At 49.6% G+C, this 14,197-nt stretch overlaps 1 protein-coding gene across 1 annotated transcript in view; it reads left to right on the top strand.

The window, feature by feature from the left end:
* The window catches only part of LOC147703652 (uncharacterized), a 1,900,603-nt gene that overhangs the window by 1,200,029 nt on the left and 686,377 nt on the right, over window positions 1-14,197 (top strand). Inside the window, exon 13 of the mRNA XM_086929537.1 lies at window positions 4,594-4,613. Within this exon, the coding sequence (XP_086785663.1) occupies window positions 4,594-4,613 (20 nt within the window). The remainder of the gene's footprint in view (window positions 1-4,593; window positions 4,614-14,197) is intronic.

Genomic DNA, 14,197 nt, shown 5'->3' with positions numbered 1-14,197 from the left:
GGACACGACATGTATGTAACTGTGAACCCCGGTTAAAGTTAACTCGAGCCTCAGCATCACAAAATGGATGCTGCCACCACAGACACAAGTCTGACCTCCTGCTGCTGGGAGTCCTTCCAGCGAGGGAGGCTTGGACAAAGGGTTTCCTGTCAGGGGCGGTGCTAGCACCATCCCAGACAGGGTTCGTGTATCCTGGGTAGGCAGGGCTTTAGAGGAAGGTGACTGCAAGTGTCACCCCGGTGCTCACTATGCATCTGCCGGCTAGAACCAGTTCCAGGGGCACACCAGCCCCTGAGCTGGGGAAAGTCCGGCATGGGAGAGGGGTGTAACCACCCCCCTTCCTGGTCCCACCCATGGGCAGGACCTAGTCGCGTGCCAGACCCTTTTCCTAGTATAAAGATAGGAGCGGGCCCCCTTCCAAAGCAGATCATCTTTTTTTTTTTTTTTAATTTTTGAAAACCTTTATTGCGCATCAGAAAAGGACAAATACGGGCCTACAACCATCTGGCCGGCCACAAAACTTTTAAAGCATCAATGCAAGCAATACGGCGACACAGTGTTACCCCATCATCCTAGCCCAGCATTGAAGAGTTACACAATAATTGCTGTAATACCGTGTCCCAGAACCAGTGAAGGTTAATTTTAAAGTTTTTTATGCGAATATTGAATCAAATCGTACTGTTCTGAATCAGAAGAGAAGAAATAGCAAAAAGGAAGAATCCATGTGGGAGGGGCACGACATTAGCTACAAGTCAATACGCAGGAAAGCGACCCAACCGTCAAGTCCCACCCGGGCAGCATGGCAGCAATTTGTATATCCAGCTAGATGACCCTCCTAACGCCCCACCCAATGCCCGCCGCCACCCAACCCCTAGTAACCTAGACATGGACCCAGACCAAAAAGGGAAAATCAAAAATAGGAATAAAATAAGGCACCATAGAAATTATAACTAGAAACTAACTACTAACCCCCCACCCTACACGCATGCAGAGGCTACGGCCTGCCCCCCCCCCCCCAGCAGTGTGTCTGTCGCCCAATAAACCCGAAATATAGCAAGAAAGAAAAGAAAGGAAGAAGAAAAAGAAAAAAGGTATAACATCCAATATAGAGAGGGAGAAAAGGACACCCTAATCATCGCCTCTCAAAGACAAATAGAACAGGAGGAGGATCAATTCTAGGCAGTCCCGGTCCCCACCAGCCACAAGTACATCTTCCACCCCAAGATCAAAGTAACCAGCAAGCAATAAGGCAGATACAGGAGTGAAATGTCAATTTGCAGCGTTTGAGTAATCTGGACACAAAAAACAGTCCCAATCCCGGTTCAACCAGCCAAGAAGCCGATAATAAGGAAAGCAGCCTAGCCCTGGCCCGAACGTGGACACACTCCCAAATACGCTCCCCGAGAGAGGCCCACCCACTGTAGAACAAAGAGACAATATGGCGACAGAAAGAATGAAAGTGACTTAGTAACACAAAATGGCCGTCGAGAGTCACCAGTAAATCCGTCGACTGTAGCAGGGAGTTCCACAGAGACATCAGGAGTGTATGAGTTGTTTAGCTGCAAAGTCAAAGAACTCGACCCAGGTGCCGTCGATAGAGCCAGCCATGTCGTGGATAGGACCCAAGACACACGCGATGATAGATCCAACAATGTAGCACTCCCCATCGGAAGAGGAAACAAAGTATCTCGGGCGGAGTTGTCAGGCGGGCAGTCTCGGGCGCCAAAAAGGTCGGGAGCGGGCACATCTGTCCAACAGGCAGGAGGAGGCACTGTATCCCCATGAAGTGCAGGCGGAGGCGAGTGGAAGCTTTGCGAGATCTGTGCGTTACATCCCCGCCGCAGCGCAGACGCCATGTCGTCCAGTTTGTCTCCCAGTATTCTGTAACCGTGGTGCATATCCGCACGGAAGTCGCACAAGGCGGACAGGATGGTTTCAAGAGAAAGTGTGGGCTGTAGCCCCTGCCTCTCACTTTCCTGGGAAATTACTTGAAACTCGGGCCCCACCTCAGGCGGGGCAGCACAGGCCACTGGCGGGAGCGAGCGCTCTCCCCCACCACACAAAGCACCAAGCAAAGCCATTATGCCAAAATTCCGGGGTAATCGCCAGGATAGGTGTAGCACAAGCGAGTGTCCATTCAGCGCTTCAGGAGCACTAAATACAGTGTCAGTGAGGCACACACTGCAGGATAGACGCCCCGCGGCAGACCCAGGTAGAGAGACATGGAGTCAGGCAAACATAGCCAGGCAAACATGGCCGAGCGACCCTCTCCCCATACCATCTGCGCCCAAAAAGGGGGATCCGCTCCAAAGGGGTGCCCGGCGCAGCAAGCGCTCACTTCTCAACGCCTGCTTCGAGTCGCTTCAGGTGGCGTAGCATGGGCAGTGCCTCGCGAGGATCCCACCGGTGCTCTGGACTTCAGCGCCGATCGAGTGTTCCGGCCGCCAGCAGTTCTCCGGGGCACGGCAGAAAGAGACCGTGCAGGCGGGGTCCAGGGCTGCAAACTGTTCCGCGGCTATCTCCGGCCGCCGGGCAGGTCGAGAGTCCGGGAAAACACCGCCGAGATCAGCGCCGCGTCGCACACAATCCGTCGTCAAGTTACACCAGGATATATGCCAGGATATCGGTGCGGCGGACAAAGGCTGGCGGAGCCGGGAGCCTACAGGTCTGCTCCGGTCGCCATCTTGGCTCCTCCCCTCGCAGATCATCTTTGAATCCTGAAACTACTTTCTACGAAAGGAACTCAAGACTTCTTCTCAAGATTTCTCCCTTGTGACTAAGGAGTAGTCACCCTGCACCCGCAGGCACCATCTAAGAACACTGCGGTTTGCTGCACGTCCTTCCTCCGGAATCCGACTGACCAGCACGACGAGACCCGGCTTCCCTGGCACCTCTGACCTCTACCTACATCGTCAGCTCAGCTGAGATCCGTGGGTGTGACGAGACCTCGAGGGACCGGCCATCTTCAGAACTGCACGACGCTTATCCAGCACGACCGCCGAGGGACCCTCGAGTGAGTTCTTTGGGGTTCGAGAAGCCCTAACCCTGAGCAGCTCCAGCACCGAAGTCCAGCCCCCCAGCATCCACCAGATCTGCGTGGGGCCCTACTGCTCTTTGCTGCTCACCGCGTTGTCCGGCTACTTGCCTGCTGGCTTGTGGCCCTCTTGACGACGCTCCACGACGACAACACCGCTGGTCTGGTTGCTCAAGACTGGCCCTTGCTCCCCTCCCAACAGAGGAGCATCCTGGACCCTCCTGGTCCACTCCAGACGCTATTTTAAGTCCACTGCGTGGGCTTGCATTTGCCAAGACTTGTTGCCCCAATCCTGGGTCCAGCGACGTCGACAGCAGATACCATCGTGAGACAGCTCGCACCTCCATCCTGGTCGCCGACAACGCCTCCTGGTCCGTGAGACTGCAGAGCCCAGCGTCGCCCACTCACCTGGTCGAGGTGACTCCATCCGGTGCCATCCTGGTGCCCATCTAATCACTGGCTAGTGATTCAGAACTTGGTCCTCTCTGCTTACAGGTGTCTTCCATCTTCGATCCAGGCTTGGATCCCTCCGAATCTCTTCACTGGTCGCCTGCCAGCAACTTCTTCTTTCAGGCTTCATAGACTGCAACGAGGATTCCCGACGAATGTCCAGACCTAGGCATCCGCAGCCCCTGGGCTAGGTAAACTCAGCATTTCGGTGCTCCAGCATAGCTTTGCTATCCAAAGGTCCAGATCCTTTTTCGTTTCAGCTCTACCTAGTCGGATTCGTCCGATAACACTAACTTTACGAAATCTAGCATCCATAGACTTTGTCCCGCATCCCGCGTGAGAGTGCACACTCTGCACCCGATCTCCCTAGGCCACCTGCTAGTAATTTGAAGGTTCAGTAGTCAAGTCCTAGCGATCCTAAAGCCTATTAGAGTAGTACTTACCTTCTAGTAATTTCGCATTCCACTTTTAGAGTATATGGTTTTTCGTGCCCCTCGGTGCATTTGTGTAAATTGTGCGACTTTGCGTATTTTCCTAAAAGCTTTGAATTGTGCTTAGCGCCCTGTGCTCATAAAGAGTCCAGGGCTGTTGTGTTCTAAATAAATATACTTTATTTTCATAGCAACTTGTGTGGTGTCCTTTCACTTGGTGTTCAAGGGGTATATGTGATGGTATAACAGTTGGCTTAACACGCCCTCTAGAGTTTAGCCTAAAGACTGCTCTTGTCCATGCTACTAGGATAGCTGGTCTAACGGTTGACTTACAACCAATCATCAATAATGGTCGTTTGGAATGATACACAGTGATCACTAAAATAGTGAGCACTACATATCAGGCCAACTTCTCACATTGGTGAGCAGCGGTTGGGATTTGAGTTTGCTGATGTTTTACCACACGTATCCTAAGAATATCATTGTGAAAGATCACATAAGTACACAGGTACATATAACTTAGCTTAGAATACTCTGAGTTCTACTGAACCAGCTGTTGTAGTTCAACAGGGTCTAACACACCCAGACTACAACTCTTAGCAAGGGATCAGTAGGCAAACAAACAGTGTAGGTAGGTGCAACACTTACACCACACTAGAAGCATGTCGGACAAAGGAGGGAACTCAGAAGCCCCCCTTGTGTCAGTGGACCCTCCACAGGTCACTTCACGATATGCTTCTCTTAGCTTCCAGGAGATGAGACAAATCTGTACATCCAGGAAACTAAAACAGGGTTCTAACCCTACCATTCCCTTTCTGATTGGTCTCTTAGAGACTTATGATGCCAGGAGGACTGCCAACACACATCCTTCTCATCCAGATGGGAATATGCCCCCCTTAGAGGGAACCCTTGGGGACCCTGACCTCCAACTCAATGGCACTGGTAGTGATGAGGAGGAAGAGGTTCAGGAAGTGTCAGGGGATGAGGCAGACAAAGGTCAGGTAGAAGTCAGTAGACTCACCAGGACCAACTTAAGTAGGCATGAGAATGGATTTGGGGGACCCCCAGGGCCACTCTCAGGCAGACTTAACATTGGGAATGGACGAGTTAGGTCTCTATCCAGAGGCTCTAACAGATCCATTCGAACCAATGGCTTTCAGACCTCTTCTCGTAGAGGGATGTCATCCCCTAAGAGGAGGGAGCATGAAGCAAAGATGAGGGAGACCAATCTGAGGATTGAAAGGGAAGAACTTGCCCTGGCCAAAGAGAGGCTTGCCTTTGCGAGAGAGCAGAAATTGAGTGGAGTAGACCTCACTGGTGGCAGCATTTTACCTAGAGAAAAGGACAGGAGTTTAGACACTAGACACCTGAGTAAGATAGTGCCCCCCTTTAAACAATGGGATGGCATCCACAAATGGATGACTGCTTTGGAGAGGGCCTGCACTGTACAGTGTGTCCCCCAGAGTCAGTGGGCAGCTATCTTGTGGCTCTCATTTGAAGGCAAAGGTAGAGATAAGCTCCTCACTACTAGAGCTGAGGATGCTAACAATTACCAAGTCCTGAAGAATGCACTGGTTGATGGGTTTGGCTTAACAACTGAACAGTACAGGTTGATGTTCAGAGACACCCAGAAAACTCAGTCTCAGGATTGGGCTGACTTTGTTGACTGTGCCACTAAGGCTTTTGAAGGCTGGCTACTGGGAAGTAAGGTTACTGATTTTAAAGGATTGTACAATCTAATTATGGGAGAGCAAATCTTAAGTAATTGTCAGAACCAGTTATTACACCAGCACCTGGTAGACTCTGATCTGACCTCTCCACAAGAATTGGGTAAGAGGGCAGACAAATGGGTCAGAACCAGGATTAGGCCTAAAAACCAGGGTGGTAACCAAAAGAAAGAATCAACCAAGCCTCAAGAGAAGGGTGGGAATAAATCTTCTGATCAAACCACATCAGGGCCCCAAAACTTCTCTGAAAAGGGTGGGCCCCAGACTTCTCCCAAAACCCAAAAGAAACCTTATTGTCATATCTGCAAACAGGTAGGCCATTACAAAAGTGACAGTAGTTGCCCAAAGGCCAACAACAATAAGGAAAACATACCCCCAAATAAAGCTTCCCAGCCTCCTGTTACTACTAGTAGTAATCCCCTAGGTGGTGGGAGTGCCCCCAAGAATCTGGGTGCATTTTCTTTGGGAGTACCTGGGGACTCTGGCCTAACCAGGTCCCCTGACTTAGATACTCTTGTCTGTGAGACTGGCATGGGGGTTGCCAACTTCACAGCCTGTCCCAACACTTTGGGCAGGTACAGACAGGAGCCCCTCATCAATGGTTCAAAAGTTGAGGCCTACAGAGACACAGGGGCTAGCATCACCATGGTGACTGAGAGCCTAGTCCCCTCAAGGCAACTTATACCTGGTGCCACATACCAGGTAGTGAACATTGATGGAGTGCAGAGAGATCATCCCATAGCAGTGGTAAATCTCAGCTGGGGAGGTGTCACTGGCCACAAGAGAGTGGCAGTGTCACCAAACTTGCCTGTAGATTGCCTACTGGGGAATGATTTAGAGATCTCAGCCTGGGCTGAGGTAGAGCAAGAAACCCATTTGAAAATGGTAAACCTCCATGGTAAGGTTAGTGGGGCAGTGATAGCCACAGCCCCAGTCCAAGATGTCCTCCCTGAACAGGTCAGGAGGGCTGTTCCAGTCACAGCCCTATACCAGAAAGATGCCTTTCATGAACAGGTTGGCAAGGCTGTGATGGCCACAGCCCAGACCCAAACTGAGTCCCTTCCTGAAAAGGTTGGTGGAGTTGTGATGGCCACAGCTCAAACTCAGATAACAGTGTTGTGAAGCCTGAAACTATGGATCACTCCACTCAGACAGAGAGCATTGAGGAGGAAGAAAAATCTCCCTCCCACCAGACTTTAGGAAAGGATCAGCCTCCTCAGGGAACTGATCTGACCCCTTGTGAAGGAACTGCCCCAGAGGTAGTCAGGCCTAGCCTGGCAGAGCCCCTGATGTCAGTGGACCCTTCCAAGGTGGGACCCAGTCTGGAGCAGGTAACCTGCCCCTCTCTACCCTGCCTCAGTCAGCCCAGGGCTGAAGAGGTCAGGGAGGCCAGTGGTGGACCCCAAAGGGCCCTCTGTTCAAAAGAACTCCCCAATCAGAAGATTAAGGGCACTGAAGCTAGTAATTCTAGCCCAGTGAAAATAAAACAAACTCCTGAGGTATCCCCCTTAAAACTAGCTAGGGAACTCCCACAGCTGGACACTGTTGGGCACAGCCAAACCTGGGGCCTAAAAACCCCAAACCTGACCTGTCCCTCCAGTAAGCCAAACAGAGGGACCCAGCCTCCAGCTTTAGGTAGCCAGAGGCTGACCCTGAGAGCACAGTGCATCTCAGCTACAGAAAGAAAGGCACACATGATGGATGGTGATTGGAGGAAGTTGAGCCCAAAGGTAGAGGAGCCTCACTTCAGTACTCCATCCCAGCATCAGCATTTTACTTTCCCAAGACACACCAAAGACAGAGATTCCCTATGGTGGAGACCCTCAGATACCCTTAGGGTGAGGGGTTGCTTAGTCGACCATGACACAGGGGGAAACCAAGCCAGAGCTGGTCCTTCCTTATATGGCCACTTAGGCAATAGAGGCTTACCTGGACAAGGATAGCCTTATCTCCTTTCGTTGGCGGGGGGAGGGGGGGTGGGGGGGGGGGGTTATGTAGGAAGGTAGATCCTGACTATGGTTGCCCCCAACTTTTTGCCCTGTGTTTTAGCTGGTTTTTTACATAGTTGGCCTGGGACCCTGCCAATCAGGACCCCAAGCCTACTGCTCTCTCTCTAAAATGGATTCCATGTACCCTAGGTACATATCTAATTGGTACTGGGTCACCTTATCAGACCCTGTAACCCAGGGCCTACCAGGGGCTGCAGCATGTATTATGCCACTCCTGGCTGGCCATCTAAATCTGACACAACTGGCTGCACGACAGCTGGGGCAAGGTGGTGTAATCACCCCTTGCTTTAGATATAGTATACCTATATCTAACCCTACAATGGACACACAGATTCCTATCAGTCACTCCTATGGCAGGCCTTGACAATCCTGAAGGCAGAGTGCTTGGAATCGTGTGAGATGGTGCTCTGGCATGAGCTGAGCCCGTTTGCATGTTGCGGAACCAAGTCCTAATAGCTGTTCCATGATAACGCATACCATATACTCTTAAATGCATTATAATCCTCGCGGTTATATGCCAACTCTGGTATCGCTTTATCAAAACATGTCCAGTAAGGTGTCATACGAATTTAAAATACTAACCCCTCGCCAATTCTGGCGACGGGGTTAGCATTCCACCCTTCTAGAGGGACACGACATGTATGTAACTGTGAACCCCGGTTAAAGTTAACTCGAGCCTCAGCATCACAAAATGGATGCTGCCACCACAGACACAAGTCTGACCTCCTGCTGCTGGGAGTCCTTCCAGCGAGGGAGGCTTGGACAAAGGGTTTCCTGTCAGGGGCGGTGCTAGCACCATCCCAGACAGGGTTTTGTGTATCCTGGGTAGGCAGGGCTTTAGAGGAAGGGGACTGCAAGTGGCTCCCCGGTGCTCACTATGCATCTGCCGGCTAGAACCAGTTCCAGGGGCACACCAGCCCCTGAGCTGGGGAAAGTCCGGCATGGGAGAGGGGTGTAACCACCCCCCTTCCTGGTCCCATCCATGGGCAGGACCTAGTCGCGTGCCAGCCCCTTTTCCTAGTATAAAGATAGGAGCGGGCCCCCTTCCAAAGCAGATCATCTTTGAATCCTGAAACTACTTTCTACGAAAGGAACTCAAGACTTCTTCTCAAGATTTCTCCCTTGTGACTAAGGAGTAGTCACCCTGCACCCGCAGGCACCATCTAAGAACACTGCGGTTTGCTGCACGTCTTTCCTCCGGAGTCCGGCCGACCAGCATGACGAGACCCGGCTTCCCTGGCACCTCTGACCTCTACCTACATCGTCAGCTCAGCTGAGATCCGTGGGTGTGACGAGACCTCGAGGGACCGGCCATCTTCAGAACTGCACGATGCTTATCCAGCACGACCGCCGAGGGACCCTCGAGTGAGTGCTTTGGGGTTCGAGAAGCCCTAACCCTGAGCAGCTCCAGCACCGAAGTCCAGTCCCCCAGCATCCACCAGATCTGCGTGGGGCCCTTCTGATATTTGCTGCTCACCGCGTTGTCCGGCTACTTGCCTGCTGGCTTGTGGCCCTCTTGACGACGCTCCACCATGACAACACTGCTGGTCTGGTTGCTCCAGACTGGCCCTTGCTCCCCTCCAACAGAGGAGCACCCCGGACCCTCCTGGTCCACTCCAGACGCCATTTTAAGTCCACCGCGTGGGCTTGCATTTGCCAAGACTTGTTGCCCCAATCCTGGGTCCATCGACGTCGACAGCAGATACCATCGTGGGACAGCTCGCACCTCCATCCTGGTCGCCGACAACGCCTCCTGGTCCGTGAGACTGCAGAGCCCAGTGTCGCCCACTCACCTGGTCGAGGTGACTCCATCTGGTGCCATCCTGGTGCCCATCTAATCACTGGCTAGTGATTCAGAACTTGGTCCCCTCTGCTTACAGGTGTCTTCCATCTTCGATCCAGGCTTGGATCCCTCCGAATCTCTTCACTGGTCGCCTGCCAGCAACTTCTTCTTTCAGGCTCCATAGACTGCAACTAGGATTCCCGACGTCTTTCCAGACCTATGCATCCGCAGCCCCTGGGCTAGGTAAACTCAGCATTTCGGTGCTCCAGCATGCTATCCAAAGGTCCAGATCCTTTTTCGTTTCAGCTCTACCTAGTCGGATTCGTCCGATAACACTAACTTTACAAAATCTAGCATCCATAGACTTTGTCTCTCATCCCGAGTGAGAGTGCACACTCTGCACCCGATCTCCCTAGGCCTCCTGCTAGTAATCTGAAGGTTCAGTAGTCAAGTCCTAGCGATCCTAAAGCCTATTAGAGTAGTACTTACCTGCTAGTAATTTTGCATTCCACTTTTAGAGTATATGGTTTTTCGTGCCCCTCGGGCATTTGTGTAAATTGTGCGACTTTGCGTATTTTCCTAAAAGCTTTGTATTGTGCTTAGCGCCCTGTCCTCATAAAGAGTCCAGGGCTGTTGTGTTCTAAATAAATATACTTTATTTTCATAACAACTTGTGTGGTGTCCTTTCACTTGGTGTTCAAGGGGTATATGTGATGGTATAACAGCTGGCTTAACACGCCCTCTAGAGTTTAGCCTAAAGACTGCTCTTGTCCATGCTACTAGGATAGCTGGTCTAACGGTTGACTTACAACCAATCATCAATAAGGGTCGTTTGGAATGACACACAGTGATCACTAGAATAGTGAGCACTACATATCAGGCCAACTTCTCACATGTAGCATTCCAGATGCAATGTCACTGTTGGTCTTTGCAACCTCCCTGTTGCTTTCCACTAACTCACTTATGCCCTTGCCCATGTCTCCCATTTGCTGATTTAGGGTCCGGAATTGGCGGTGGCAGGCCTGAATAGATTTACCCTGCATGCGCTGGATGCGCACCATGAACCCCTCTAGGCCACGGAACACAGTGCCCTCTCCAGGTGGACCTGCACTGCTGGGAGTGCGTTGGCGGCGGCGAGTGGTGCTGGGCTGCTGGGTGGACTGCTGTGCAGCAGGAGTGACTTGTGTGGGTGCTGGAGCCTCACCCTCAGCTCCCGCCATGACTCTCAGTGGGGCCACAATTCTCCTCCTGGCTGGTGAGGTAGCAGGTGCTGGCAGGGACGGTGTTGGGGAGTTGTCAGGTGAGAACACCAATGGGGGGGATTGAGAAAGGTGTGGGGAGTGGGGAAATACAAGGGGATGAACAGTGTCATCCTCATGGAAGATGGCAGTGGTGTCTTCCTCCTCCTGCGAGGCATCTACAGTGCTTGGCCCTGCCTCCACACTCTCCTCCCTCGCTGGTGCAGTCCCTTGTGATGCAGAAGCTCCACTGCCTGATGTTGCCTCTAGGTATAAAGAAGCGTATGTAAACTGAGTGCTAATGTGTTACAGTACTTCAATAAATGCATTGCACATTTCACTTTCATTACTCTCATTTGCTTTCAGTGCCTTGCTGATTTCTGTGCACTTACATGTGGTCCTACATTTGCTGGCTACATTTCCCATAATGCATTGCTCATGTATAGTGCTAGCAGTACTGGATTGGGGTTGGCCTGTACACAAAGGCTAAAGGGAAGCTGTTTGCTTGGGGGTGTCATGCTGCGCAAGCCTCTTACCTTTTGTAGTTGCTCTGTCCACATCTCCTACTCCCACAACACTGTCCGGCTCGATGGTTGAGGCCACCAGTTCCTCCAGGTCAGTCAGGGGGGGCGCTGGGTTGCTGCCTCTACCGGTGACACCTGCCTGCTTGTGGATCTCTGCCATTTTTTTTTGGTGAGGCTCCTGATGTCGTAGAACCTTTTCTTCAGGTCCTCTATGCTCCTGGGGGTCACACCCACAGCATACACCTTCTCTCCTATGGCAGTCCACAGTTTCCTTTTGGCTGACTCTGGTACACTAAGGGACTGCCTGCCAAAGAGCTGTTTGTGGACCCTCACCACTTCCTCCACCAGTACCTGCAGCTCCATGCTGCTGAACTTTATTTTTCGTTTTCTTTCAGCCTTCTGGCTCTCAGTGCTGCTTGCCATAATCACAGTCTTTCAATACAAACAAAACTCTCCCTGCTGCTCTGTCTCTCTGCTCAACTCTGACTGCCTCTCCAGAACCTTCTAATGAGTTGCAGCTGCCTGGGTAGCCACTCCCTGGTAGGGTGGGGGAGGGTGGTGCCACCTGATTGGCTGTTTTCATTAGTTTCACTTTTACTTGCTTGCCGATTCGGTATTTACCGATTCGGTATTTACCGAATCGGTATTTCCAATGGATTCCTATGGGCCTTTTGGCCCATAGGGTTGTATGGCCATTACCGATTCGGTAATTACCGATTCGGTAAATACCGATTCGGGAACTACCGAAAGTCCGATACCGAATGTTTCCGAATCAGTATTTTTCACCGATTTTTTCCCTACATCTCATTTACCGATTCTTGAATACCGATTCGGTAAAATTCGGTATTTAAGAATCGGTAAATGACTTTTACCTACATCTGGCCCTGAGTGCTTAAAAGCAAGAAGAAAAACGTGCAACTATCAAAAATAACAAGTGAAAAACTCCCGAAGTCCTAGAGCAGCCCCACAGTAGGTCTAGAAAAGAATAAGTTGGACTATAAGTTTATGAGATAACCTTCCTTATGTAGTAGATAAAGCCAGCAAAAAAGACCTTCCGTCGTCGCTCTATGCCACATCTTATGCCCTAGTTTTTTTCCACAGGTTAGACAAAGTGCAACTTGGCTACCTAATAAACCAAAAGGTTTTTTCAGCTGCACAAAATGCAACATTTGCCCATTTGCTATGAACAAACTGACTAACTTCCAATACCACACACTTTCCCGATATCAGATACGTGAGTTTATAAACTGGAATACGAAATATGTAGTTTATTGTTTACTCTGTGTTTGTGGCTCATATATATATAGGAAGCACAGTACGTCCCCGGAAGGAGAAAATTCCAGAGCACATCAGGGCAATTCGGAACAACAATGTGAATTACCCCTTTGCGTCACATTTCAATGAAGCACATCCATGAACCAACCTGATGGGTATCAGGTTCCATGGCATCAGCCATACACAGTCACATCAAAGAGGGGGGGACCGAGTTTTAAACTTACGCAGGACAGAAACCCAATGGATCATCAAATTAAGAGCAGTCAAACAGGGTTTGAACTCCGATAGGGAGTTACATGTGTTCCTGACAGAATAAGCCTGTATGATTTTATGATGTCTAAGGCATTGTCATTTCCATCTATACCCTCTGTTAATATGAAGACCCTGTATGTCACACAATGTAGCTTTGGAAAATCTAAGTGGGACCACCTACTTTCTATGTTGATTATTGATGGGATTTATTTGGTTGAGTCATTGGAATATTTACTAGATGGAAATGAAATTACCTGTACTTAAATCCAACGTTTAATGTGGCCTTAAGGAACTCTATGATGGAATTGTATTGCCTGTGATTTCTGTCTTTAAAAAAAGATGTTGTGAGTGGTTATAGAATAGAACTGTGTAATTACATAACACAAACGCATTAAGAAATTTAAGGCTGGTGTAAAAATGAAGAATTCCAACACATCGATATTAAAATGTATAGAGAGAAATATATCCTCTACAAAATGATTTGTATGTTACTATGTCTTTATTAGGGGGATTTGTCACAAAACGATATACCACACTACTTTTCTGCTAACCTCTCTACCCTTTTTTATGTATCAGGTAGGGTTCTATCTCTGACTGTGCATTTCGATTTCACATCTCCACGTAAGGGTCATGCTATGTGACAGCTTCTTACAATCTCTTCTCCTTTGCGGCATGTCACGGATTCCATATTTGTATCTTGGGACACTTTGTTTTTCGTTTTGCTTTTCTCAAAATCTCCTGCCGGCATCTAACCTGAATATAATCTTAGGTATTGACTATCTACGATCGCTAACACTAATAGTGAAGTTTTGGGTGTATAAGACTCTGCTCACTGTTTTAATTTCATGTAAGTTGTACCATTTAAAAATGGTGACACTGACTCGGCCGAGTGCTTTCCGGTCCGTCATTAGTGTTTGAGACACCATTTTGTCTACATCCGGTCACATGCTGTGCTTAAATTCTCTCGCGCGCTTTCGCTCTGCTCCGTCAGAGGAAACGGGCATTTAGAGGGTGCCGTTACTACGACCGGACTACTTTTTGGTGAGTACACTCAGGAATTGCCGCTCTATGGCGTGGGGGTTTTGTCGGTGACAGTCAACCAGCAACATGTTACAGAAAATCGGGTTACTGGATACTGCAGTTTTTCGAATATAAATCTTATCTCTAGTGAAGTGAAACAAGGTGGAACCGCTTAGAGGGGTTTATAGCAGCTTTGCTCATTAGGACACTTAGGATTAACATAATGACATTGCGAGATAGCTATATTTTCGGAAGCTCCCTGTTTGCATGTAACGAATCGCTTTGAAGAGGCTACTTATTCTGTGTAGTGGGTAATTTGTGATATGGAATTGGATAATATGTATGTTTTTTGAAAAAACACATTAAGTTAATCTTCGTGTTTGCCCACTATGGACACTGTGACAGTTTAACATAGTTTTTCACATTCCTTTATAATATTTGTTTGACTTTATTT

This window comes from Lissotriton vulgaris, chromosome 7 (assembly GCF_964263255.1).
Source record: "Lissotriton vulgaris chromosome 7, aLisVul1.2, whole genome shotgun sequence".
NCBI classification, from domain to species: Eukaryota; Metazoa; Chordata; class Amphibia; order Caudata; family Salamandridae; genus Lissotriton; species Lissotriton vulgaris.
The sequence above is the reverse complement of the archived record's forward strand: the minus strand, read 5'-3'. Positions and strand labels throughout refer to the sequence as shown.